At 39.8% G+C, this 24927-nt stretch overlaps 1 protein-coding gene and 2 long non-coding RNA genes across 5 annotated transcripts in view; 1 reads left to right on the top strand and 2 right to left on the bottom strand.

The window, feature by feature from the left end:
- Positions 1–24927, top strand: part of LARS (leucyl-tRNA synthetase) — a 67977-nt gene that overhangs the window by 10238 nt on the left and 32812 nt on the right. Inside the window, exons 4-20 of the mRNA XM_029942188.1 lie at positions 3–83; positions 1234–1371; positions 5487–5648; positions 6393–6505; positions 7143–7206; positions 8628–8695; positions 8800–9025; positions 11159–11246; positions 11333–11409; positions 14244–14297; positions 15058–15198; positions 17302–17379; positions 20355–20440; positions 20532–20597; positions 20695–20777; positions 21395–21533; positions 22780–22992. Coding sequence (XP_029798048.1) covers positions 3–83; positions 1234–1371; positions 5487–5648; positions 6393–6505; positions 7143–7206; positions 8628–8695; positions 8800–9025; positions 11159–11246; positions 11333–11409; positions 14244–14297; positions 15058–15198; positions 17302–17379; positions 20355–20440; positions 20532–20597; positions 20695–20777; positions 21395–21533; positions 22780–22992 — 1877 coding nt within the window. The remainder of the gene's footprint in view (positions 1–2; positions 84–1233; positions 1372–5486; positions 5649–6392; positions 6506–7142; positions 7207–8627; positions 8696–8799; positions 9026–11158; positions 11247–11332; positions 11410–14243; positions 14298–15057; positions 15199–17301; positions 17380–20354; positions 20441–20531; positions 20598–20694; positions 20778–21394; positions 21534–22779; positions 22993–24927) is intronic.
- On the bottom strand, positions 7195–11381 carry LOC115294361. The gene is made up of 4 exons (XR_003909837.1): positions 11131–11381; positions 7675–7710; positions 7523–7567; positions 7195–7414 (listed from the first exon to the last, which is right to left on the bottom strand). It is a non-coding gene; the product is annotated as an uncharacterized LOC115294361 (long non-coding RNA).
- Positions 14109–23302, bottom strand: LOC115294360. 3 transcript variants are annotated; one of them, XR_003909836.1, is made up of 3 exons: positions 23173–23302; positions 18268–18435; positions 14109–14367 (listed from the first exon to the last, which is right to left on the bottom strand). It is a non-coding gene; the product is annotated as an uncharacterized LOC115294360 (long non-coding RNA). The 3 variants fall into 3 exon arrangements; XR_003909835.1 differs by lacking the exon at positions 23173–23302 and adding an exon at positions 19079–19438; XR_003909834.1 differs by lacking the exon at positions 23173–23302 and having other exon boundaries at positions 18268–18490.

Genomic DNA, 24927 nt, shown 5'->3' with positions numbered 1-24927 from the left:
AGTTTGCAGTAGGATACCAGAGACTGAAAGGAAAAACTTGTCTGTTTCCCTTTGGTTTACATTGTACTGGAATGCCTATCAAGGTAAGATTGCTTTTGGCATTGGTTCCTACTCTTTTTAGCCTAAGGCAAATGGAATGTCCAATTTAAGAGCTTGAAATAATATTTTCACATATTTATTATGTTGCATTGTCTTGGAGTGAATTGAATTCATTATAGTGAAAATTAATTTTTTCAATAAGAAACAAATAAAAATTTTTAACGTTTATTTATTTTTGAGAGAGAGAGAGATAGAGTGTGAGCAGGGCAGAGAGAGAGAGAGAGAGAGAGAGAGAGAGAGACACAGTCCAAAGCAGGCTCCAGGCTCTGATTTGCCAGCATAGAGCCCGATGCAAAGCTTGAACCCATGAGCGGTGCAATCATGACCTGAGCTGAAGTTGGATGCTCAACCAACTGAGCCACCCAGGGAAACAATTTTTTTGAAATTTATTATTTATTTTGAGAGAGATAGAGAGTGAGCAGACAAGAGGGGTGGAGAATGAGAGGAAGAGAATCCCAAGCAGTCTCTGTACTGTCAAGGCAGAGGTTAGTGCAGGCCTCGAACGCGCAAACTGTGAGATCATGACCTTGAGCCAAAGTCGGAACCTTAATTGAGTGAGCCCTGTGCCCCGTGAAAATTTTTATAAGACATTTGAAGAGGTGCTTAAATAAAAGGGACACATTAAGGTCTAAGGGATTTCTAAGTAATTTTGATGTCTCTATTGGTGAACTTATATATTGATATTTGTTTTCAAGTTTGATAATAACTATTAAGTATTCATGACATACATAGTATGTTGGCATAAAGTAATGAACAGTGTTTTTTTTAGTTGTATCACATTTTGATCATGTTTGCATGCTGTGATTCATAATTGTTATTCAAAACGATAACACTATGTCTTACGGATTTTTGAACTCCTGTCTAACAAAGTATACTATGTTAAGTACTTTGTTGAATAAATGCTTGGTGAATAACTGTAGTAAAATACTAATGTATGAAAATACTAATGTACAAATTAGTGAAATTTGAGGTACATGAATTTTATCATTTGAGTTTTCTATTGTGATCCACATGTGTATAGATATATTGCAGAAAATTTCAGAGTCAATTTTAGTTGGCTATAGAAATACCAAAAAATTCAAATAATTTCTACCTCAAGTTTTGAAGCTCACTCTCATGTTGTATTTGTTATAGGCATGTGCTGATAAACTGAAAAGAGAACTAGAGCTTTATGGTTACCCCCCTGACTTCCCAGATGAAGAAGAGGAAGAAGAAGACATCAGTGTTAAAACAGAAGATGTAATAATGAGGGATAAAAGCAAAGGAAAAAAGGTTTGGTGGCTAATAATATTTATTTTGGTTGAAGTTTTATATTTGTCTAATTTATCTTTGTCTTTTTTTAAATGTTTATTTGTTTTGAGAGAGTGTGCATGGGGGAGGGGCAGAGAGAGGCAGGCTCTGTGCTGTGAGTATAGAGCCAGAGTCAGGGTTTGATCTCTCAAACCGGGAGATTACAATCTGAGCCGAAATCAAGACATCAGAGTCAGTTGCTTAAGTGACTGAGCCACCCAGGCGCCCTTGTGTAATTTATCTTTGTATTCCCAGGACCTGGCACATAAAAAGTACGCAGTAATTTTAAAAAGGTAACAAAGCCAAAAATTATTTTTCTAACTTTTCAATTGCTTTTTTCCCCTTTTTGCTTTTTTTTGGAAATAATTTTTAGATTTTGAGAAGAATTGCAAGGTTTAGTGGAGTTTCCTCATGATGTCCTAACCACATGCAGTCCTGAAAACTAGAAATTAACATTTGAACAATACTATTCACTGAACTCCTCCAAACTTCATTTGACTTTCAACAGGTTTTTTCATTAACATCCTCATTCTTTAAAAAAATTTTTTTTAAATGTTTTATTTATTTTTGAGAGAGAGAGAGAGAGAGATAGCGTGAGCAGGGGAGGGTCAGAGAGAGAGAGGGAGACACAGAATCCGAAGCAGGCTCCAGGCTCTGAGCTGTCAGCACAGAGCCTGATGTGGAGCTTGAACCCATGAACCGTGAGATCATGAGCTGAGCCGAAGCTGGATGCTTAACGAACTGAGCCACGCAGGCGCCCCAACATCCTTATTCTATTTTTAGGTCCAATCCAAGATCCCACATTGCATTTACTTGTCATATCTCCTTAGTATGTCTCCCTAGTCTCTTTTATCTTTGTCTTCCTTGATTTTGATACTTTTGGAGACTACTGGCCAGATAATTTATAGACTGTCCCTCAGTTTGAGTTTGTCTAAGGCTTTCTCATGAGTCATGAGTAGATTGAGAGATGACATTTCCTTATTGCATCAAATCAGTGATTGTATGATATTGGTATCTCGTTACTGGTGATGTTAACCTTGGTTTAAGTGGTGTCAGGTTTTTCTACTGTAGAGATTCCAGTTTTTCCCCTTGATTCATATATATTTTGAGAGATACTTTGAGGCTATGGAAATAATATCATTTATTTATTTGCTTATTTATTTTTTTATCTTAACACTTATTTATTTTTAAGAGACAGATCATGAGCGGGAGATGGGCAGAGAGTGAGGAATACACAGATTCTGAAGTAGGCTCCAGGCTCTGAGCCGTCAGCACACAGCCTGACCCAAGGCTCGAACTCACGAATTATGAGATCATTACCTTAACCGAGTCAAATGCTTAACTGACTGAGCCACCCAGGCACCCCAATATCTTCTTTTTTTAAATGTTTCATTTATTTTTGAGACAGAGAGAGAGAGACAGCATGAGCAGGGGAGGATCAGAGAGAGAGGGAGACACAGAATTTGAAGACAGACTCCAGGCTCTGAGTTAGCTGTCAGTACTGAGCCCGACGCGGGGCTCGAGCCCACGAACTGCGAGATCATGACCTAAGCCAAAGCCAGATGCTCAACTGACTGAGCCACCCAAGTGTCCCAGTATCTTCTTTTTAAATATTTTTCTCATTAATTTTAGCATTCATCCATGGATCTTGTCTGCCTGCAATAATTATTACTGTGTTGTTTCTTTTTTAAAATTTAATATTTGTTTATTTTTGAGAGAGGGTGAGTGGAGGAGAGTCAGAAAAAGAGGGAGAGAGAGAGAATCCCAAGCAGACTCCACACTGTCAGTGCAGAACCTGATGCGGGGCTTGAACTCATGAACCGTGAGATCATGATCTGAGCTGAAATCAAGAGTCAGATGCTTATCTGACTGTGCCACTCAGGCACTGCATTACTGTGTTGTTCTGATAGGGATTTTCCATTTCCCTCATTCTTTTCTCCATTTATTACCTAGAATTCGTCTGAAAGGAATAGTTGTCCTTTCTTCCCCACTTACTTACTTATTCAGTTCAGTCCCTTTTTATATCAGTGTGGATTCATGCATATTTATTTTATTCTTTGGGTTATAGGTGTTTTGGAGGGTTGTCATTGTAATTACTCAGCTTTTTCTGATTTTGGTCATTGCCAGTCTTCTGTGCTAGCTCCTATGTTCATCTGACATGCTCCCATCTTTTTGCTTTCCTTTTTTAAATACTTTATTATTTTCTGGTGACCAAGGTACTCCAGGTTTACATTGTGTTTACCCTGTTCCAGCCCTGGAGTCAACCACGTCTCCAAGAAGTCCTGTTTCCTTTTATTGAGAAATGGTATTTAGAAAACTAAGTTCTGAACGCTAGGTACACACATTATAGCTCCTCTCAGTAGAAAGAGCAAGGAAATATATATACTAACCCTGGTAATCTACATATATGCACCTGTCTATAATAGTTCTTTGTTTATCCCTATGTTCGTTTAAACAGTTCATACTGTGAGGCACCAGGCTGGTTTATTCGGTAGAGCATGTGACTCTCAATCTTGGAATCATGAGTTTGAGCCCCACATTGGGGTTAGAGTTTACTTAAAAAAAAAAAAAGTTCATACAGATGACCTTGCCTCCCTATTAGCACCACGAGGCTCATTCTAGCATTCTCCCTTTGCTAATTCGTGACTTCTTTCTCTGACAGTGAGAAATCTGGCCCTTATTATTTATCCTATGTAATTTATTCAATCCTAGACTACTGGTAGTTTCAGAACTGCTAACCCATACTCCTGGAGAAACAGTTTTACCAGGAGCCTATATACTTTTTGTCTTTAGAATCTAGCCAACCATTCTTTTCCAAAGTGACTTCTTCGTTTTTTTTTTTTTTTAGTAACTCCATGTGAATGTGGGGCTCAAAGTCAAAGTCTCTGAGATCAACTCGCATGTTCTACTGACTGAGCCAGTCATGCAACCCTCCAAAGTTCCTTTTATTTATTTTTTAAATTGTTTTTCTTACTTATTTTTGGGAGAGAGTGTGATCAGGGGAGGGGCAGAAAGATAAGGGGACAGAGGATCTGAAGCGGGCTCTGCTGACAGCAGTGAGCCCAATGTGGGGCTTGAACCCAGGAACCTTGAGATCATGACCTCAGCTAAAGTCAGATGCTCAGCCGACTAAGCCACCCAGGCAACCTCCCACTAAAGTTATTTCTAAAGCTCCTTTCTTTTTCGCCCACTTCAAAGTGTGGTTGTATCCTACATTAATAATACTGTTAGATACATTTGTCACAGTCTGCATCTCCCCTTTGGTTCCTCCGACATCCTGTCTGATTTTTTTATACAAATGTATGTGTAGTAGAAATCAGTCCTTTTAGTAATAGTAGTGTTGGTTTGACAAATACATGGAGTTGTGTTTTCTTTCTTTTTTTAATTTTTTTAATGTTTGTTTATTTTTGAGAAAGTGAGATAGAGTGTGAGCGAGGGAGGGCAGAGAGAGAGGGAGACACAGAATCCAAAGTAGTCTCCAGGCTCTGAGCTGTCAGCCCCACAGAGCCCAACGTGGGATTCTGACTTATGAACTCTGAGATCATGACCTGAGCCGAAGTCGGACTCTTCATCAACTGAGCCCAGGCACCCCTGGAGTCGGGTTTCTAACACTGCAGTACCATACAGAGCGGTTCTGTCACCTCCAAAATCCTTGCCCTGTCTTTTTATAGGTTTACAATTCAACTTCTTTACCCACCTCCAACCCCTGACATTTGGTTGCCTTTTTGATACCAGTAAATATTAAAAAAAGGACAAAACTCTTGTTAGTAGCTTATTTATAACCAAAAAAGACACGTGTGGTATTAGGAAAAAGGGAATTGAGATTGGTGCTGACATCCTATCTTTGATGATAATTCTTTATGGTTCTAATGATTTAGTTGTCTCTGGTGTCAAGGTCTTACCTTCAGACTGTACAGTTTGACAGACAGAATAGTGCATCTTAATCCTTTAATATTTGCGCACATCAATAGCCTGTTTTGGAATAGAAAAATTACTACTAAATGGGATTATTTACTTAAAATGATTGTGGCCCTAGGATTTGCTAACCAGTTGTTGGTTGGTCCTTGATAGAGTTTGTTTTTACTGGTTATTTTCAGAGTAAAGCTGCTGCTAAAGCTGGATCTTCTAAATATCAGTGGAGCATTATGAAATCCCTTGGTCTGTCTGATGAAGAGATAGTCAAGTTTTCTGAAGCAGAGCATTGGCTTGATTATTTCCCACCACTGGCTATTCAGGATCTGAAGAGGATGGGCTTGAAGGTATGTCCATCACCGCTATGGTTTCAGAAAATATGAAGAACACATTTGTGTTTATGTGATTATATGAGTTTGGACCGCCTCATAATTTAGAATAATTTATTCCACCTGTATTCCACTAATGATTTAGTAGTGTTATTGTTATGGGCCTTGATGTAAGCAGCGAAGTACTTTAATATTTGTTGCATTGAAATACGTTTTAATATATTAGCAATTAGTAGAAGGGAATTCTGTTCAAAGACATGAAGAAGCCAAAGGTTAGCTTGTATATTTAGGAATACACAAAGGTATTATTTAAGTGTTCCTTCTTGACTTTTTATAATTTCTGTATGTTTGTATATATGAATATGTGTGTTTAAAAACTTCTAAGTTAAACACAAGTTAATATAATTATAATATATATTTAATAGGTGGAACAGGGGCACCTGGGTGGCGTTCGACTTCAGCTCAGGTCATGATCTCACGGTTCATGGGTTCGAGCCCCGCATCAGGCTCTGTGCTGACAGATTCTGTGTCTCCCTCTCTCTCTGACCCTCCCCTGCTCGCACTGTCTCTCTCTCTCAAAAATAAATAAAACATTAAAAATAATTTAATAGGTGAATCCTTAAAATTGTTTTCCTTTTAACGTTCCATATAATTTTAAGTTGGCAGATAAAGAGTGGAAGAGTAAATGATTGGTGGGCATTTTTATTCATAGAAACTATGCACATTTCTCAAAAATCACCTGTTTCTTTTTTTTTTCTGTAGGTAGACTGGCGTCGCTCCTTCATCACCACTGATGTTAATCCTTACTATGACTCATTTGTCAGGTGGCAGTACTTAACATTAAGAGAACGAAATAAAATAAAGTTTGGGAAGCGGTGAGTGTGTGGTCCTTCAGTTTAGTAAAGCAAATCATTTAAGTCCTGCATTATAATTCAGTGCCCGATAGATAGCCTTTCCCCCCCCATTATCCTTTCTCATAACTGTTTTCCTTTTTGTTCTCTTGTCTCCTTTGTTTCCCTTTTTGTCTTACCAGTGTTTTAATGTTTTACCAGTGTTTAAGGTCTCTGAGCTGCTAAACATAGGGAGAATAGGCTGTTAGGGTCTCCCTAAAGATTCTTATCAGTATTTCCATCCAAGCAGAAAAAGAAGTTGATTTATGTGTTAGTTTATCCTCTTTCTCTATAAAGTGTTTAAGATTTTTTCCTTGATTCTCTGGATTAATTAAAAGCTACACGAACTTCATAACTGAATTTATATTTTAGAATCTGTTTCATACCACAAAGCCATGACTGGTACATATTTTTCAGGGGTATTACCTTTGATGAAGGCAGAAAGCTTTCATTAAATAGGCTGACAACTACTCATAAAAGCGTAAATACTTGATGTAGACATTTGTTCAGTTAAAAGTTTTAGTTAGAAGAACTATTGTAAGATATTAGCAACAAAGACAAATATATTAGGATAAAACTTGTATATGATAATAATATTTGTCACTTACTATTTACTTTTTAGGTATACCATTTATTCTCCAAAAGATGGACAGCCTTGTATGGATCATGATAGGCAAACTGGAGAGGTAATGATTTGTGACGTAGAGTAGCTATTATAATAATTCTTACTATGGCCATAGAGTTTACGGAATAGATCAGGAACCTAAAAATAATTTTATTCAAGTGCTGAGGTGTATTCTGGTCGCTGTGAAGAGGGACACAGTGTTACTGTAAGGCTCTGTGTCTTGTCTCGGACCTTGTGCATGGTCCTAGGACCAGCTGCCTCTCATCCGTCTGTGATAGAAAAGCACATTCTTGGGCCTCATTCCCAAACTGCTGACTCAGAAGCTCTGAGGGTGGAGCCCAGGAATCTGTCTTTAATAAGCTCTCAGTATGACTTACCTGCAGGCTCATTGTTGATGAGGGCTCCCTGGAGAATACACTGCTCTAAAAAGAGAATGGGGCAGGGTAATGAGGCATGTGGCTGACTGATGTACACAGATTCCCTTTATACTTGCTTTGATCATGTGCTTCCTTGCTTATTTCCAACGTACCTCTAGCCATGCCTGACATCAGTTCCTTTTACATTCCTGTAAGACACGTTAGTAACATTATTTTTTGATAATACTTGAGTGAAGCCAGGGTCATTTGCCTAAATCCACAGCACAGTAAATCAACAACAATGCCAGAATCTGCACTTAGGATTCCCTATGAGCGCACCTTCCTTTGTTACCATCTTTGAATGCATCTGTAGTCTAGTGACTACTTTTCAGAGTCAGTGTTCAATTATGATGCAGTGTATCTAACAAAAGGGAGAGTTGATCAAAATTTTGAATTCGCAAGACCCAGTTTACTGACTGTATTAAGTTTTAATATGGTCACCACCAGCAGTATCCCTAATTCCAGTAGTATGTCAGAGTTTTTCCAAGCATTTTGCTATTCATTTGACGTACGTGTTCTTTGGGATAGTCCCGTGTGAGTCATAGTACAGTTACATTACATTTGAAGAAATGAAGTCTCAAAGAGACTGGGACTCCCTTGAATTAAGATATTAGTAACAGTCCAAGCTGAGTTTGGGATGCCTGTGCTCTGGCCCCTGGTTCATTGTATGTCTATGATGCCTGTTGTGTGGGATTGTTTGATTACATATTTTGACTCCCATTTTGGTAAATACCGTTTTGGGTGATTAAGTCACTCCCCCCGCTGCCCCGTCCTCTACTCTCAAGTGAGTTCTTAGCAGACTGTCCACAATTAGTAGAGTCGTGGCTTCGTTTACCAGTTCTGCTTTGGTGTGGGGTGGGAGGGTGGTCTTTGAAGTCACTTCTTGTTCGTGAGACTTTATGGAATATAGTCAGCTCCCTAACGGCCGTCTCCTCATTGTAAGAAAGAATCACTCTAACAGTGCAGGAGTCCATCTAAGAAATTTGAATCCGATCTCTCACTTACATGAGTGGGTTTAATTCAAGTCTTTTTTCTTCTCACAGTTTTGTCTGGTTTATTTGTGTAGGGCGTGGGACCTCAGGAATATACTTTAATCAAGTTGAAAGTGCTTGAGCCGTACCCATCCAAATTAAGGTGGGTTTGCCAAAGAGTTACCGCTTTATCTTTTTGAAGTAACAGATGTGATAGAATCCACAGCAGTTTTTTTTTGCATAAACATATATCTCTTTTCTTCTTAGTGGCCTGAAAGGGAAAAATATCTTCTTGGTAGCTGCTACTCTCAGGCCTGAGACCATGTTTGGACAGACCAACTGTTGGGTTCGCCCTGACATGAAGTACATTGGGTTTGAGACGGCGAATGGTGACATATTCATCTGCACGCAGAGAGCTGCCAGGAACATGTCCTACCAGGGCTTCACGAAACACAGTGGAGTGGTGCCTGTTGTCAAAGAATTAATGGGAGAGGTGAGTTGGGGAGCGCGTTTTTAATTTTAGCACTTAAGGTTAGAGGAACATTTCATCCATGACACGAGAAAAGAACGTTGAAAAAAATCTTTGTGATTGAGGAACACATGCAATGCAGACGTCATCAGTTCTGTATTTTGGTGCAGTTTTATTACATGTGTACACTCCTGTAAGCACCACGCTCATCGAGGTAGAGACCCGTTCCAGTAGTCCAGAAAGTGCTCCCATGTCCATCTTGCACTCGGTACGCACCCCTCTCCTGAAGAGAGAACTGCTGCTCTGCCTTTAGTCACCCAAGATTAGTTGCTGTTCTTGAATTTTACATAATGGAATTATATAATCTGCACTCTTTCAAGTCTGGCTTCTTTTGCTCAACATCATGTCTTCGAAATTCATACATGTTACGAGTAGGAGTAGTTTTGTTCTTTTTTTTATTGGAGTATTCATTGTATGACTGTATCACTGCATCATTTTTGACTCTTATGTTTCAGTTCAGTAAGTATCTGCTTGAAAAGTGTAGACAGTCTTCCCCAAAGGATTTAATGGCTGCAGTGGAATATGATTACCTGTGTTCCTGGTATAGAATTGCAGCTATTTTTTCTGAAGAATCTTGGTTGATGGTAACTAAATCTGGACGATTACATAACTTTTATTCTTACCTTATTTGCTTACCAGAATTTCAGAGTATATTTTATTCCCTTTCATAAATGCTAATCTTAGGTATCTTGATAAATAACATTTTGAAAACTTTTTTAATGGTTATTTAATTTTGATTTTTTTTAATGTTTAATTTTGAGAGAGAGAGACAGAGAGACAGAGTGTAAGCAGGGTAGGGACAGAGAGAGAGGGAGACACAGAATATGAAACAGGCTCCAGGCTCTGAGCTAGCTGTCAGCACAAAGCCTGATGTGGGGCTCAAACCCACGAACTGTGAGATCATGACCTGAGCTGAAGCCAGACACTTAACTGACTGAGCTGCCCAGGCACCCCTGTACATCTTCTTTTTTGCAGCCACATAAGGAGTCGGTGGTGTGGCTGTCCGACAGCTTATTTAACTACTATTATAGATAATTGAATAGTTTCCTGTTGTTTTCTGTGGCAAGCAGTGCTGCCACATCTCATCAACTGTTGGAGTTGTGTCTGAAAAATTTTTAGGAATAGTGTTAATAACACAGATTTTTTCCTATTCCTAACACAGTTTCTTTCCCTGTGAATTTGAACAAATTCTGGAATGAGGAAAATGGGTGGTATTAATTAAAAAATGGCTTTTGGCCCTTAAGACTGTTAGTGTATTTAGCCTTCACCCAGGTGACTGTAGGGTCCATAACAGCAGCGGATGGGTGGGGACTGTGTAGAATTGAAAAGTGCCGTCCTTGGCTCAACAAAGAGCTGTGATTTGAGAGTATGGGCTCTGTTTTGTTGAATCTTTGGATTTTTTTTTTTTTCTTAAGAGAAACTAGATGTGTGTTTTTCATTCAGTTTGTCTTCCTAATGATTTTTATTCATTTATTTATTTGTTTTTGTTTGGAGAAAGAGAGAGATAGCAAGTTGGGGAGGGGCAGAGAGAGAGGGAGACAGAATCCCAAGCAGACCCTGTGCTTTTAGCGCAGAGCCCTATGTGGGGCTTGAATTCACCATGAGATCGTGACATGAGCTGAAGTCAAGAGTTAGACAGTCAGCCACCTGAACCATCCAGGCACCCCCCGATCATTGTTTTAAATGAATATACAGTATTTTATTTTGTTTATATCTCATATTTTGTTAAATGGTTTTTCTAGCATTTAAATTTTAGCTGTTTTTTTCTTTTAAGGCAGATTCCTAGGACTGGATTGCTGGGTCCAAGTTGAATGAACGTTTGTGTGTCTCTCTCTATGATTCTTATCTCATTTCCCTCAAGGGGTACGATGTCACCAGCAGTGTACTGGTGTACTAATTTCCTCTCAACCTTTCCACATCACGTTTGGGAACTATGATTATGTACAACTATTTTAGTCTAGTATGTATAAAAGAATGAATTTTATTTAACTTATTTAATTTTTGAATGTTAGCTTCTCAGGGCTTACAAATATGAACACTTTGAAATTTGAGTGATTAAGTTTTTTTACCTTTTATGCTGATCTTTTTGTTGTACAGGAAATGCTCGGTGTGTCGCTTTCTGCACCTTTAACATCTTATAAGGTGATCCATGTTCTTCCAATGCTCACCATTAAGGAGGATAAAGGTAAAGGGTTTCTTGCTTTCTTTCTAGAAGTTCTTTGGTAATTGCATTCTGGTTGTATGAACTCATTCCATACTTTCTCTTATAAGGCACTGGTGTGGTCACAAGTGTTCCTTCTGACTCCCCTGATGATTTTGCTGCCCTCAGAGATTTGAAGAAAAAACAAGTGAGTTTCTGAGTTTCATATTCTTATTAATTTTATCTCATTACGTACCACTGAACTAATTATGAAATGAAAAAGCTATTGTATCTTTGAACTATTATCTCTATCTTATTTCTAGATGTTTGTGTATTTTCCTTTCATTTGAATTTGAAACATAATATTTCACGGAATCTTTTTTTTTTTAAGACTTCTGGAATTTAGGTTTATAATAAAATGGAGAAGAAGGTACAGAGATTTCCCATACTCCTTGCTCCCACACATGCGCAGCCTCTGCCGTTATCAACATCCCCCGGCGGACTGGTGCATTTTTTTTTTTTTTTACCATGGATGAACCTACACTGATACATTATAATCCCCCAAAGTCCATCGTTTGTTTTAGGGTTCACTCTCAGTGGTGTATATTCTTTGGGTTTGGACAAGTGTATAATGACATAGATTCATCATAGCATCACATAGAGTGTTTTTGCTGCCCTAAAAGCCCCATGTGCTCTTTCTTTTCATCTCTCTCCCCTGTGACCGTGCTGTCCGTGCAGAGCTCGACAGAGGCTCGGTCTCACGAACCACGAGCTCATGACCTGAGCTGAAATCAAGAGTTTGACGCTTAACTGCCTGACCCATCCAGGCGCCCCTCGTCTTTTAATTCTTGTTACTGTCTTTTTCTTTTTTTTTTATGATTTTCCCTAATTATCTTGATTTTTATTTTTTTAAAATACAGTTTATTGTCATGTTGGTTTCCATATAGCACCCAGTGCGCCTCCCAACAAGTGCCTCCTGCTACTCTCTTTTATAGAGCAGCTTTTAACGTTAATGAAGTTTGATCATTACTTCTTTCACAGATTATGCCTTTGATATTGTATCTAAAAAGGCACCACAATACTCATGGACATTTAAGTTTTCATCTATATTAGCTTCTAGGAATTTTATAATTCTCTCTCTAGGTCTGTGATCCATTTTGAGTTAATTTTTATGACAGTGTAAGCTCTATGTCTAGCTTCTTTTTTTTTTCTTTTGCAAAGGGGAGTCCAGTTATTCCAATAACATTTGTTCAAAAGACTGTCTTTGAATTATTGTGTTGCCTTTGCTCCTTTGTCAAAGATCTGTTTACTCTCTTTATGGGGTCTATTTCTGGCCTCACTATTTTGGTCCACCGAACTATTTGTCTCTTCTTTCCAGTACTACACTGTGTTGATCACTGTAAGTTTATAGTGTAAAGACTTGAAATCAGATAGTGTCTGTCCAATTTTGTTTTTCAGTGCTGAGTTGATTATTCTGGGTCTCTTGCTTCTGTATAAAAATTTGAAATCATTTTGTTGATATTCATAAAATAACTTGGGGTTTTGAGATTGCCCTGAATCTGTAGGTTAAATTGGAAATGGGAAGAATTGACATCTTGACAATACTGAGTCTTCCACTCCATGAACATGAAGTATTTCTCCATTTATTTAGTTATTTGATTGTATTCATAGAGTTTGTAGTTTTTCTCGTGTAGATCTTATGTATGTATTGGTACTTTTGTACCTAAGTATTTGATTTTGGGAGGGTCGCCAATATTAGTGGTATTGGGTTTTTAGTTTTGAATTCCACTTGTTTATTTTTAGTACATTGGAGTGCAATTAACTTTTTTTAAAGATTATTTATTTATTTTGAGGGAGGGAGGGAGAGAAAGAGAGAGAGAAAGAACATGAGTGGGGGAGGGGCAGAGAGAGAGAGAGAGAGAGAGAGAGAGAGAGAGAGAGAGAGAGAGAGAGGGAGAGAGAGGGAGAATCTTAAGCAGGCTCTGTGCCGTCAGTGCAGAGGTTGATGTGGGGTTGGACTCACAAACTGCAGGACCATGATCTGAACTGAAATCCAGAGTCGGTTGCTTTTAACCAACTTAACCATTTGAGTCACCCCTGGAATGTAATGAACTTTTGTGTATTAACCTTGTATCTTGCAACTTTGCTATAATTGCCTATTAGTTCCAGGAGGTTTTTTTTTTCCTTCATTCTTTTGAATTTTCCTACACAGATGATCATTCCATCTGTAAACAAAGACAGTTTTATGCCTCCCTTTCCAGTCTGTATGCCTTTTATTTTATTTTCTTCCCTTACTGCATTAGCAAGTGGATTCAGAACAATATTGAAAGGAAATGTTGAGAGAGAACATCCTTCCCTCATATCTCATCTTAGTGGGAAAACTTTGAATTTTTCATCAAGTATGATGTTAGTTACGTTTTTTTTTGTAGATAGTCTTTGTCAAGTTTTAGAAGGTCTGCGTCTATTCCATTTTACTAAGAGTTCTTATCAGGAATGGGTGTTGGAATGTGTGTGTGTGTGAATTTTTGATTTTGGCTTACTATTTCCTTTTTTTAAATCTTTTTAATGTTTTTATTTATTTAGTTTGAGACAGAGAGACAGAGCATGAGCAGAGGAAGGGCAGAGAGAGAGGGAGACACAGAATCTGAAGCAGGCTCCAGGCCCTGAGCTAGCTGTCAGCACAGAGCCTGACGCGGGGCTCGAACCCACGAACCCTGAGATCATGACCTGAGCCGAAGTCGGACGCTTAACTGACTGAGCCACCCAAGCACCCCTTTTGGCTTACTATTTTATTGTTTAAGCAGTTCACTCTAATTTAAACTGTTGAGTTCTTTGGTGTCATAGATCTCTTCTTGAGATGTTTGGTAAAATAAAAATAAATTTCTATATGAAGGTGAGAACAAATAGTTTATATTTAAAATTCTTATTTATTTAGGAGAACAAATATTATTAAAGAAGTTTTGGAGTGTGTCGTCTCACTGATTATGCCAATAGCCAATAAAGTGTTGATCATCCGTGTTAATTTGCAAAATTTTTTTGTAGGCCTTACGAGCAAAGTACGGAATTAGGGATGACACGGTCTTGCCGTTTGAGCCGGTGAGTATTCTGAGGACTCGGAATCTTCATATCCATCTCTTCATCACTGAAGAAAAGAGCCAGCATTTTCCTTGTAACAAAATTAAACAATTGGTGGAAATAAAAATAAGAGGGAGTTTGCACAGAGTTCATTTACTTTAATTTGGTATCTACTGTGGCAGTTAGAAGTGAGGGAAAGACTAACAATAAACATTTTCTTAGCACCGACACCTGCAATTCTGGAACAGACAACTTTTTTAGCATCACCAGTTTTATAGTAGCTTATTTTGCTAGCGGGGCCAATTTCCAAGCTTCTAAAGACAAAATTTTGCCATGTTAGCCATGAATGTTTATGTTTTCATATTAGTGCCTGGAGAAGAAAAAAAATTAATTGCTAGCAGATAACTTTCATAAAGAATCTAGAAGACTTTTTATAAGCCAGAAATAAGACTGTCCTTAGATTTAGTTTTTTATATTGTTTTGCTAGTTTCAGAATTTATTATTTAGCTAATGAGATGCCAGTACAGGGTTGTGTGCTGGGGAAGGCATGTTATATAATGAGGAAGGGCCAATGTAGGGGTTGGTGCAGAGAATTTGGGTAGGTCCACATTCACACCTGGATGTTAGTCACTGTGATTATCTCATGTGTGGTGCACATGTAATGATGTATAAAATCTGAAATGACTTCGTTGGACAGTAGAGGCAAAAGAATTATGCAACGCAGGGCTGTTTTTATGTTCATTCAGTGTGAATAAGTTCCTGAAATTGCTGTCCTTTGCAGATCCCAGTCATTGAAATCCCAGATTTTGGAAATCTTTCCGCTGTAACCATTTGTGATGAGTTGAAAATTCAAAGCCAGAATGACCGAGAGAAACTTGCAGAAGCTAAGGAGAAGTTATATCTAAAAGGGTTTTATGATGGTGTAAGTAAGAATTTTTTGGTTTTGCTCTGTAATTTTTTTCAGTGATTTAGAAAAAAATAGAAAAATTCAATATAGCTTCACCTACATACTGATTCTCAAGAGATTAATATGAGATTGTGTTCTCCTGTTTCCAAATGTATTTAATATGATTTACCTACATACTGATTTGAGAGAGATTAATATGAGATTGTGTTCTCCTTTTTCCAATTTTTTGTTCGGTAGCATTTATAGAAATTATATATTTGTGCCCTTTAGGAATCTCTGAGAAAAGAGTTTCTTGAGAAGATTATTTAAAGTGACTTCCTGTTATGCAGTAAATTTCATAGGTTTATAGCATGGACAGTACCTGGTCCCTTTTGCTCTTTTAACTGAGGAGTTCATATTTTAAATAAGCAGTTTTACTCAATTAATTTACTTGTTAATGCCCACTAAATGCCAGTGGAGCACAACAGACATGTTTTGAACTTCTCTTTTCTCCTTAATTGTGCATGTGTTACTCTGGCTTACACAGTTCCATGGAAAGAAGACTAGGCTAGAGAAAGTAAAAATCAAGTTGCTAGTGACTTGAGATTGAAATGAAGACTTTTAAAAAAAATTTTTTTTAATGTTTATTTATTTTTAAGAGACAGAGACAGAGCACGAGAGGGGGAGGGGCAGAGAGAGAGAGGGTGACACAGATTTGGAAGCAGGCTCCAGGCTCTGAGCTAGCTATCAGCACAGAGCCCGATGCAGGGCTCAAACCCATGAACCGTGAGATCATAACCTGAGCCGAAGTTGGATGCTTAACTGACTGAGCCATCCAGGCACCCCTGAAATGAAGACTTTTAAGGCTATACATGAAAATTCTTTATTTTTACCTTTACTATCATTTTTGAGATAACCAACAAATGGTTATGTGTCTTTTTAAAAAAATTTTTTTTTAATGTTTTATTTATTTTTGATACAGAGACAGAGTATGAGAGGGGGAGGGTCAGAGAGAGAGGGAGACACAGAACCGGAAGCAGGCTCCAGGCTCTGAGCTAGAGATCAGCACAGAGCCTGATGCGGGGCTCGAACCCACGAACGTGAGATCTGACCTGAGCCGAAGTCAGAGGCTTAACCGACTGAGCCACCCAGGCGCCCCTATGTGTCTTTTTTAAAGTGGTTTATACATATTGTGTGGTAACAGAAGCCACCACTTATATAGATAGCACTTACGTGTTAACTTATTTAAATCTCAAAATAACCTTGTGAAGTAAGCCCTTTTATTCCTATTTTACAGAAGAGGAAAGTGAGACACTGAGACATTAAGTAACTTCCGCAAAACCAGCGGATAGGTAGCCAGTGGCAGAACCGGTCCTCACACTGGGGCAGCTTGCCTCCAGGGTTTGTGCTCTGAACCACCTGACGAACATGATCAACAAGTATAATTGCATGGTGGTGACTTAAATAGATACGGGGCACTTCGGCATGTTGGAGGATTGGAAGGTCCAGAAACTTACATCTTTTTCATTTAAGATAGAAACTATTTCAGAGAGAAACCGGAGTCCCTTCGCTGGAGGTCAGGATTTCTGCTGGAAGGGGATTGTGTGGCTTGGGTCTGTGACAACATTGGGCAGGCCAATGAATTACATTTCCTCACCGTGGAAAAGGCCGAGTTGAAAAACCAGCCTTCCTGTAAGGGCCAGGTTTCTCACGGGGCCAAGCGACGGAAAATGCTTGCTGGCAACAGGCGGGATTGGAAACAGCAGTTTAGCTGGGGCTGAGCTGCATGAGCTCAGTTTATTGTCCCAAAGCCTTCAGGAAGGAGCTGAGTGAGCCTACTGAAATTCTCTCCACATGGAGGTCTGAGAAGTGGGAGGGAAGCGACGGTTCCTCCCTAATCTTGTTCATGATGGCCTTCCTCGTTAAGGCAAAAGGAAAACAGGTGTGTTGTCTATATTAGTCATCCAAGTTACGGCAAAATAAAAATTTAAGATTACAAATTGGTAGACTTCACGCTAAAAATATCTTGGTTGTGGATGTAAGTAAATTCAGTTAGGGAAAAGTTTGGAGGGATTGCAAAGCAAATTTTGTTTCATCTCTTTCATCTGTGTTTTCTCCCCCCACTTCTCCTCTTTTTAGGTAATGTTGGTGGATGGATTTAAAGGACAGAAGGTCCAAGATGTAAAGAAGACTATTCAGAAAATGATGATTGACAATGTATGTGATTACGTGATAGGCCGTCCTCTGAAGGCTGTTTTTAGGAGCCTTTTTTTTTCCCAGTAGGCTTCGTGCCTGGCACGGAGCCCAAAGCAGGGCTTCACGTCACGACCTTGAGATCGAGACCAGCACTGAGATCAAGAGCGCTTCTAAACTAAATTTTGATTTCTGACAGTTATATAGGGCCTTAACACAGAGAGACAGTGGTCTGTAGAGCTGACTACGGAAAAAACAGGCACTTTCCTCTCCATCCTTCCCACATTCTCTTCGATTTCTCTTCCTTGGACAGGATTACTTTCAACTATTTTGTTGTTTCCTTTAGTATTAACCTGCTTCTCTCAGATCTCTAATGTAAATGCTCATAGAGTAATTTTTAAATTTTGATTTTCAGTTTTAGGCATTAGCTGTTAACTTCCTACTGCGGAAAATATCTCTTTTAATATGTTAATGTGGGAATTCCATGTTCAACTTGCTAATCTCTTTGTAAGTTTATTTATTTTTGAGAGAGAGCGCACAGCGGGGAGGGGCCGAGAGCATCTCAGGCAGGCTCTGCGTTCTCAGCTCCAACTCACAGATCATGAGATCATGGCCTGAGCCACCCAGGTGCCCCCGCTGTATACATTTTTGAGACATCGCTGATACACAGTGAGGTGTACAATGAGTTTTCTTCCCCAGCTTTTGTTTTTTCCCTGTTTGTTAGTAATTCTTTTTTTTTTTTATTAAATTTCCTTACTTTAAAATATAATTATCAACGCTCCATACCCCAACTCTGTCCCAACTCTATTTCTTCTTTCAATACTTTTCACACCTCGCTATGCTATTGGTTCCATCTTGGAGAAAGCTCTTCCAGCACGTTCTGACCTGTTTTAGTCTGGGCTGGTTACTTACTGTCCTAATGCACAAATGTCCTCTGGGATCTTCCTCCATTTCTAAGAATTTTCTTTGCTTCTCTTGAGTTGGATCTCATGTTTCCTTGATCCCTTGGCTGCTGCTTACTTATTCCCTCTCTCATTTTGAAGAAGCTCTTATTCTCATAGCTTTCCTGAAAAGGGGTACCTGGAAGGTAAATTTTTTGTAAAAGCTTCTGATTTAGTCTGTCTTTATACTTGGTTGCCTGGGAACAGAATTCTAGATTGAAAGTAATTTTACCTTAGAATTTAATAGACATTACCCATGGTGTCCTGGTTCAGAATGCTGCTGAGAAGTCTAAAGCCATTTTAGGAATAACTGATTTTTTTGTAACTGTCCTGTTTTCTCCCCTCTCTCTGTAGAATTCTGTCTTTATTCCTAATGTTATGAAATTTCATGACTTACCTTAGTGTAGGTCAATTTTTATTCATTTTTCTGAGTGCTTGGTGGGTTCCTTCAGTCTGAAGACTTAAGTGCTTTAATTTTGGGAAAATTTCTTGACTCATTCTTTGATAGTTTCATCTCTTCCTATTCCTTATTTTCGCTTTCTGAATTCTTACTCAGTTATTGGTTCTCTTAGACTCTGGAAGTCCTTTTCTTTCTGGGAGAGTCCCTCAACTTTTTCTTCTTATGAATTTTTGTTTACTGTGTGTTTTTTTGTATCTGCTATTTGTGTGTATTTGTAAACAAATTTTTTTGGTATGGAAAATTTCAAATTTAGGAAGTGGGGAGGAGTATGACCCAGCTCTGCGGTGACCCCTGCAGGGCCAGTGCGGGAGCTCGTTCTTACCTGACTGGTCCTTCTGTGTAAGAGGCTATTGTCTCATGAACGTGAAGTCTTAATCTTTTACTTCTCTGAGGAAGATTTTTCATATTTAAGAGTAGGTACAGAAAGATGATTGGATGTGAGGAGGGCTTCACTGGTTGGGCTGTTTGGGTCCTTGGCAAAGCCTTTATGTTAGCCCTGATGTCAGTTAGACCTTGTTGGATTTACCAGCTTCCTCCTAGAAGATTCTTCCATTTTCTAGCTTGAAAAGTCTAAGCTAGACTGGGAGCTGAAAAAATTGCTAGGGGGAATACCAAAACCCATTGTGCTGACTTTTCCACTTAGTCCATCTGTTCCCACTGTCATACCCATACCCTCACCCCTGTCTTTGGGGTATGGGTATGACAGTGGGAACAGATGGACTAAGACGCCCTCTCCAGAGCGTAAACCTTCATTGTTCTGCTGGCACAGGGAGGGGCAGTTGCCTGGCTGCATAGTATGGGATTAGGGTATCTGGGGTTCTGACCTCTTCTTTAGGAACTTCAGTTTGTCCTCTTCTCAGCAGAGTTCAATGTCTGTTTTTAATTTACCATCTTTATACCAAAGTCCTAGCTATGTTCAGTATGAAGAATTGCATTAAAAACATGTAACAATGAATGATTTTATAAGTAATGTTGACTTTTATTTAAAAAAATAGCCTGACAAGTATGGGACCATAATACATTAAGAGGCATTTATATTTGGTAAACAATTAAATCCATGGTAGGGGCACCTGGGTGGCTCAGTCGGTTAAGCATCTACCTCTTGATTTCGGCTCAGGTCGTGATCTGTGGTTTAAGAGTCCAAGCCCCGAGTCGGGTTCTGTGCTGATAGTATGGGGGGGCCTGTTTGGGATTCTCTCCCTTTCTCTCTGCCCCTCCCCGGCTTGCACTCATGCACTCTCTTTCTTTCTCAAAATAAATAAGAAAAAACTAACAAGGGTGAAAGGCTTCCATAGGCAGTCTAAACTTCAAGCCACAGAATTAGAAACTAGTGAACATCTTCCATGTTCCACTCAAAAGGAATAATCTATACCTAGGGAAGATGATCCATTGGACAGATGTACACACCTTTTCAAAAGCAAATGATGTACAGAAAGAACGGCAGGTAACTTCTGCTGGGAAGAGGGAAGACATACTGAAGATGTGGGGTTTTGCTTATTGGTAGTGTAACGTTTTTTTAGAAGTTTTTTTTATTGTCCCTGAGGAATAGAGATTGACTTGACATAATATCTGATACGTTTTTATTTGCTTTCATGTAGGGAGATGCCTTTATTTACATGGAGCCAGAAAAACAAGTGATCTCCAGATCTTCCGACGAATGCGTGGTGGCCTTGTGTGACCAGTGGTTAGTCTCTCTTACAGGAAGACAATTCCTTCAGTCACTTTCCTTATCCTTTTGACTTTTATGTTTTTTTAACCAACGTGTCCCCTCCCAGGTACTTGGATTATGGAGAAGAGAGCTGGAGAAAACGGACATCCCAGTGCTTGAAGGACCTGGAAACGTGAGAAGGGAAAAGAGTGATGAGGGGAGGGAAAGGGGTAAGAAACATGGAAGACAGTGAGGATGAAGAGAGACACTTCATCTCTTGCCCTCTGCAGATTCTGTGAGGAGACCAGGAGGAATTTTGAAGCTACCTTAGGCTGGCTACGAGAGCATGCCTGCTCGAGAACGTACGGCTTAGGTGAGCGTACTTCCGACTTTTCCGTCTGGCTGGCTTTGCCAGTTACGCGGCACATGGGCACTTTTACCTCTCCTCTGTCTTTTCTAGCATTTTTCTGAATTGAGAGGTTTTGGTTAGAGGGTTAGGGAAGCTGGGATGTGGTGCCCTACTGTCTACCTGCTGGTAGAATTAGGACCTCTTGAACCCACGTAGCTTTGTGGATTTTTTTGGATAGAAACTTTCTTGTGCTTCAATCATTTTGCCCTTTTAAAAAATGTTTATTTTTTATTTATTTTGAAGTGCGGGTGCGGGGGTAGGCAGAGAGAGAGGAGGGAGGGAGAGGGGAGAGAATCCCAAGCATTCTCTGCACAGTCAGCCCCTGGATGTGGGGTTCTATTTCACAAACCCTGAGAGCATGACCTGAGCCGAGATCAAGAGCCGGATGCTCAACTGACTGAGCCGCCCAAGTGCCCCCATTTTGCTTTTTATTTACCAGTTTATTTTATTAATCACTTAAACAAATTTAAGACCTTAAATAAGTAGCTTTGTAAATACTGTAGACCTTGAAAATGTGGATTCTCCAGATGGAGTGTCTTTTACGTTGCTCATGAATTAATTTTCTTCTTTCTGTCTTGCAGGTACTCGTCTGCCATGGGATGAGCAGTGGCTGATTGAATCCCTGTCTGATTCCACTATTTACATGGCATTTTACACAGTGGCACACCTGCTGCAGGGGGGTAACTTGCGTGGAGAGGCGGAGTCTCCTCTGGGCATCAGGTTGGTAAATGGATATGGCAAAGAAGTGTCGTTTATTAGTAGGAGGTGTGATCTTTGATCTACACATTGAAAACTCCTTTTTAAAAATTATTTTATCTTATTTATTTTTTAAAACTTTTGATTTTTTACATTTTTATTTATTTTTGAGAGACAGAGTGAAAGAGTGTGAGCGAGGAAGGGCAGAGAGGACACACAGAATCTGAAGCAGACTCCAGGCTCTGAGCAAGCTTTCAGCACAGAGCCTGACGCGGGGCTCAAACCCACAACCGTGAGATCACAAACTGAGCCGAAGTTGGACACCCAACTGACTGTGCCACCCAGGCGCCCTTTATTTTTTTTAAACTTTTTAAAATGTTTATTTATTTTTTGAGAGACAGAGATAGTGTGTGAGAGAGGAAGGGGCAGAGAGAGAGGGAGACACAGAATCTGAAGCAGGCTCCAGGCTATGAGCTGTCAGCGAGGAGCCTGATATGGGACCGGAACCCACAAACCATGAGATCATGACCTGAGCCCAAGTCGAATGCTTAACAGACTGAGCCACACAGGAATCCCTTTATATTTTGTATATATGTATGTGTGTATGTATGTATTTATTTATTTTATTTTGAGACAGAGAGAGTGCCTAAGTGGGACCGGGGCAGAGAGAGAGAGAGAGAGAATAATTTCCTAAGCATGGTCTGCATTATCAGCACAGAGCTCGATGTGGGGCTTGAACTCCCAAATCGTGAGATCATGACCTAAGCTGAAGTCAGATGCTTAACTGAGTTATTTTTTATTTTAAGTTTATTTATTTTGAGAAAGACAGAGACATTGCAAATGGAAGAGAGGTAGAGAGAAGGAGACAGAATCCCAGGCAGGCTCTGCCCTATCCTCACAGAGCCTGGTGTGGGGGTTGAGCTCATGAACTATGAGATCATGACCTGAGCCGAAACCAAGAATCAGACACTCAACTTACTGAGCCACCCAGGAGGGCTGAAAGTTCCTTCTTTTTAAAATAGTTTTTATAAGAACTCATTTAGCAGAATTTTGTTAATGATGATTTTCCTTTTTTGCTGTTGAACTGAGAAAAAGTAACCAGTAGCTCCTCTGTTAACGTTCTTTATTCTTAGGGGAGTCTGCTGTCATCATTTGTTTCTGTAACTACATTAAGAAAGAGATTCCTACTTCATGGTTAGATGAAAATATTGATTCAAGGAAAAAATATTTTTTGCTACTGTTGTTTGTGTGTGTTTTATTTTTATTACAGACCACAACAGATGACTAAGGAGGTTTGGGATTACGTTTTCTTCAAGGAGGCTCCATTTCCTAAGACTCTGATCCCGAAGGAAAAGTTAGATCAGTTAAAGCAGGAATTTGAGTTCTGGTATCCTGTGGATCTCCGAGTCTCTGGCAAGGATCTTGTTCCAAATCATCTTTCCTATTACCTTTATAACCATGTGGCTATGTGGCCAGAACAAAGGTGAGTGCTAAAAAAGATGTAGACTATAAACTTATGCTTTGTGGCTTCAAGTATTTAAGAAGTTACTGTGCAAGGGATAGTTATATTTGCCAGTTACTTTCTTTGTCTTCTATTATGTGTATACGGAAGCATAGAGCACGTCTTCCCCGATCTGGCACATCCAGAAATCCTCGTTCTTACCTTAGGCTCACAGAGTAGGTCCCTTAGGCTCACAAAACTTGCCACATTTCAGATACCTTGACAGCCTCTCAGTACTTGGCTTGACCTGTTTTGTGACTCATCTGATCTCTTAGGTACAGGAAGAAAGGTGATTTAAGACCGAGCTTGGAACATTAGAACTGGAAACATCCCTTTAGAGCTGAGATCCCCAAGGTTACAGTATTATTTGGTAGCGGTATTCTGACTCGAGTCTGATTCTAAGAGGCATTTTTTATTTTTATTTTTTATTTTTTTTAATGTTTTATTTATTTTTGATACAGACAGAGACAGAGCATGAGAGGGGAAGGGGCAGAGAGAGAAGGAGACACAGAACCAGAAGCAGGCTCCAGGCTCTGAGCTAGCTGTCAGCACAGAGCCCGACGCGGGGCTCGAACCCACGAACGTGAGATCTGACCTGAGCCGAAGTCGGAGGCTTAACCGACTGAGCCACCCAGGCGCCCCTAAGAGGCATTTTTTAAAAAGTTTATTTATTTATTTGTTTTGAGAGAGAGAACAAGTGTGCATGTGAGCCAGTAGGGGAGGAGCAGAGAGAGAGAGAGAGAGAGAGAGAGAGAGAGAGAGAGAGAATCTCAAGGAGCTTCATGCTGTCAGTGCAGAGCCCAGTGCGGGGCTCGATCTCACCAAAGGTGAGATCCTAACTTGAGCCAAAATCAGGAGTCAGGTGTTTAACTGACTTACCCACCCAGGCGCCGCTAAGAGGCATTTTTAATATCCTGTGCTCAAAATAATTCTCTCCTCTTCTCTCTTGACCCGGATGTATCTCTGTGCCTCTCCCTCCAGTCTCAAGCAGCTGAACTAACAACCCCTCCCTCTGTTCAGATTTTATTTCATGTAACCCAAACTGTCTCGTGTGACTTCATGTATTTTAGATGGGATTGCATTTTCTTTTCTCAAGTATAAAATGAAGATTTTAAAGTGGAAGAATAAAGTAAATCTGATGTGCTCTTGTTACCTAATTATTTCATTTAAAATGTAGTTTTGGAGAAATCGGGTATCTCAGGAGTACTTGTTGGTAAAATAATGGTATCTTCATCCCTTTGCATCCCTTTTGATATGTATTTTAGGTTTTAAAAATAAAAATTACAGGTAAGTAGTCATATCAGGTGCTTACAAGTCACAACATAGGTACACCAGGTACTCTTCTAATCACTTATAGGAGCTCACCTAACTTCCACTACATCTTTTCCAGGAAGGTCTGTAATACCCTCGTTTTATAGGCAGGGAACGTGAGCAGGGTATTGAGGGCTCAAACAGCTCACCCAGAGTCACCCAGTGGTGGCAGGGTGAGGTCGCACATCCTGCAGCTGGCCCCAGAGCTCTTGCCCTTGGCCGCTCTCCTGTCGCCGTTTCACCACTGGACCGAGCAGATGGCATGTACAGAGTTCAGACATGCACGCGGGGCGCCTGGTTGGCTCCGTCGGGTGAGCGTCCCACTCTGGTTCAGGTCATGTCTCAGGGTTTGTGAGTTCGAGACCTGCTTTGGGCTCTCTGCTGTCAGCACAGAGTCCGCTTTGGATCCTCTGTCCCCTTCTCTCTCTGCCCTTCCCCTGCTCACGCTCTCTCAAAACTAACATGAACATTGAAAAAAAATCCAGACAGTTCATAAAACTAAAATGCGAACTTTCACCCTTGCCCCTTCATCACTGTACTTCCCAGAGGCCATCCTGGCTGCTGCCTTCTTGTGATTTTTTCTGGGCAAAATGTTTACGGGTAATC

This window comes from Suricata suricatta, chromosome 6 (genome assembly GCF_006229205.1).
Source record: "Suricata suricatta isolate VVHF042 chromosome 6, meerkat_22Aug2017_6uvM2_HiC, whole genome shotgun sequence".
Lineage (NCBI taxonomy): Eukaryota > Metazoa > Chordata > Mammalia > Carnivora > Herpestidae > Suricata > Suricata suricatta.
This window is presented reverse-complemented; position numbering and strand designations above follow the sequence as displayed.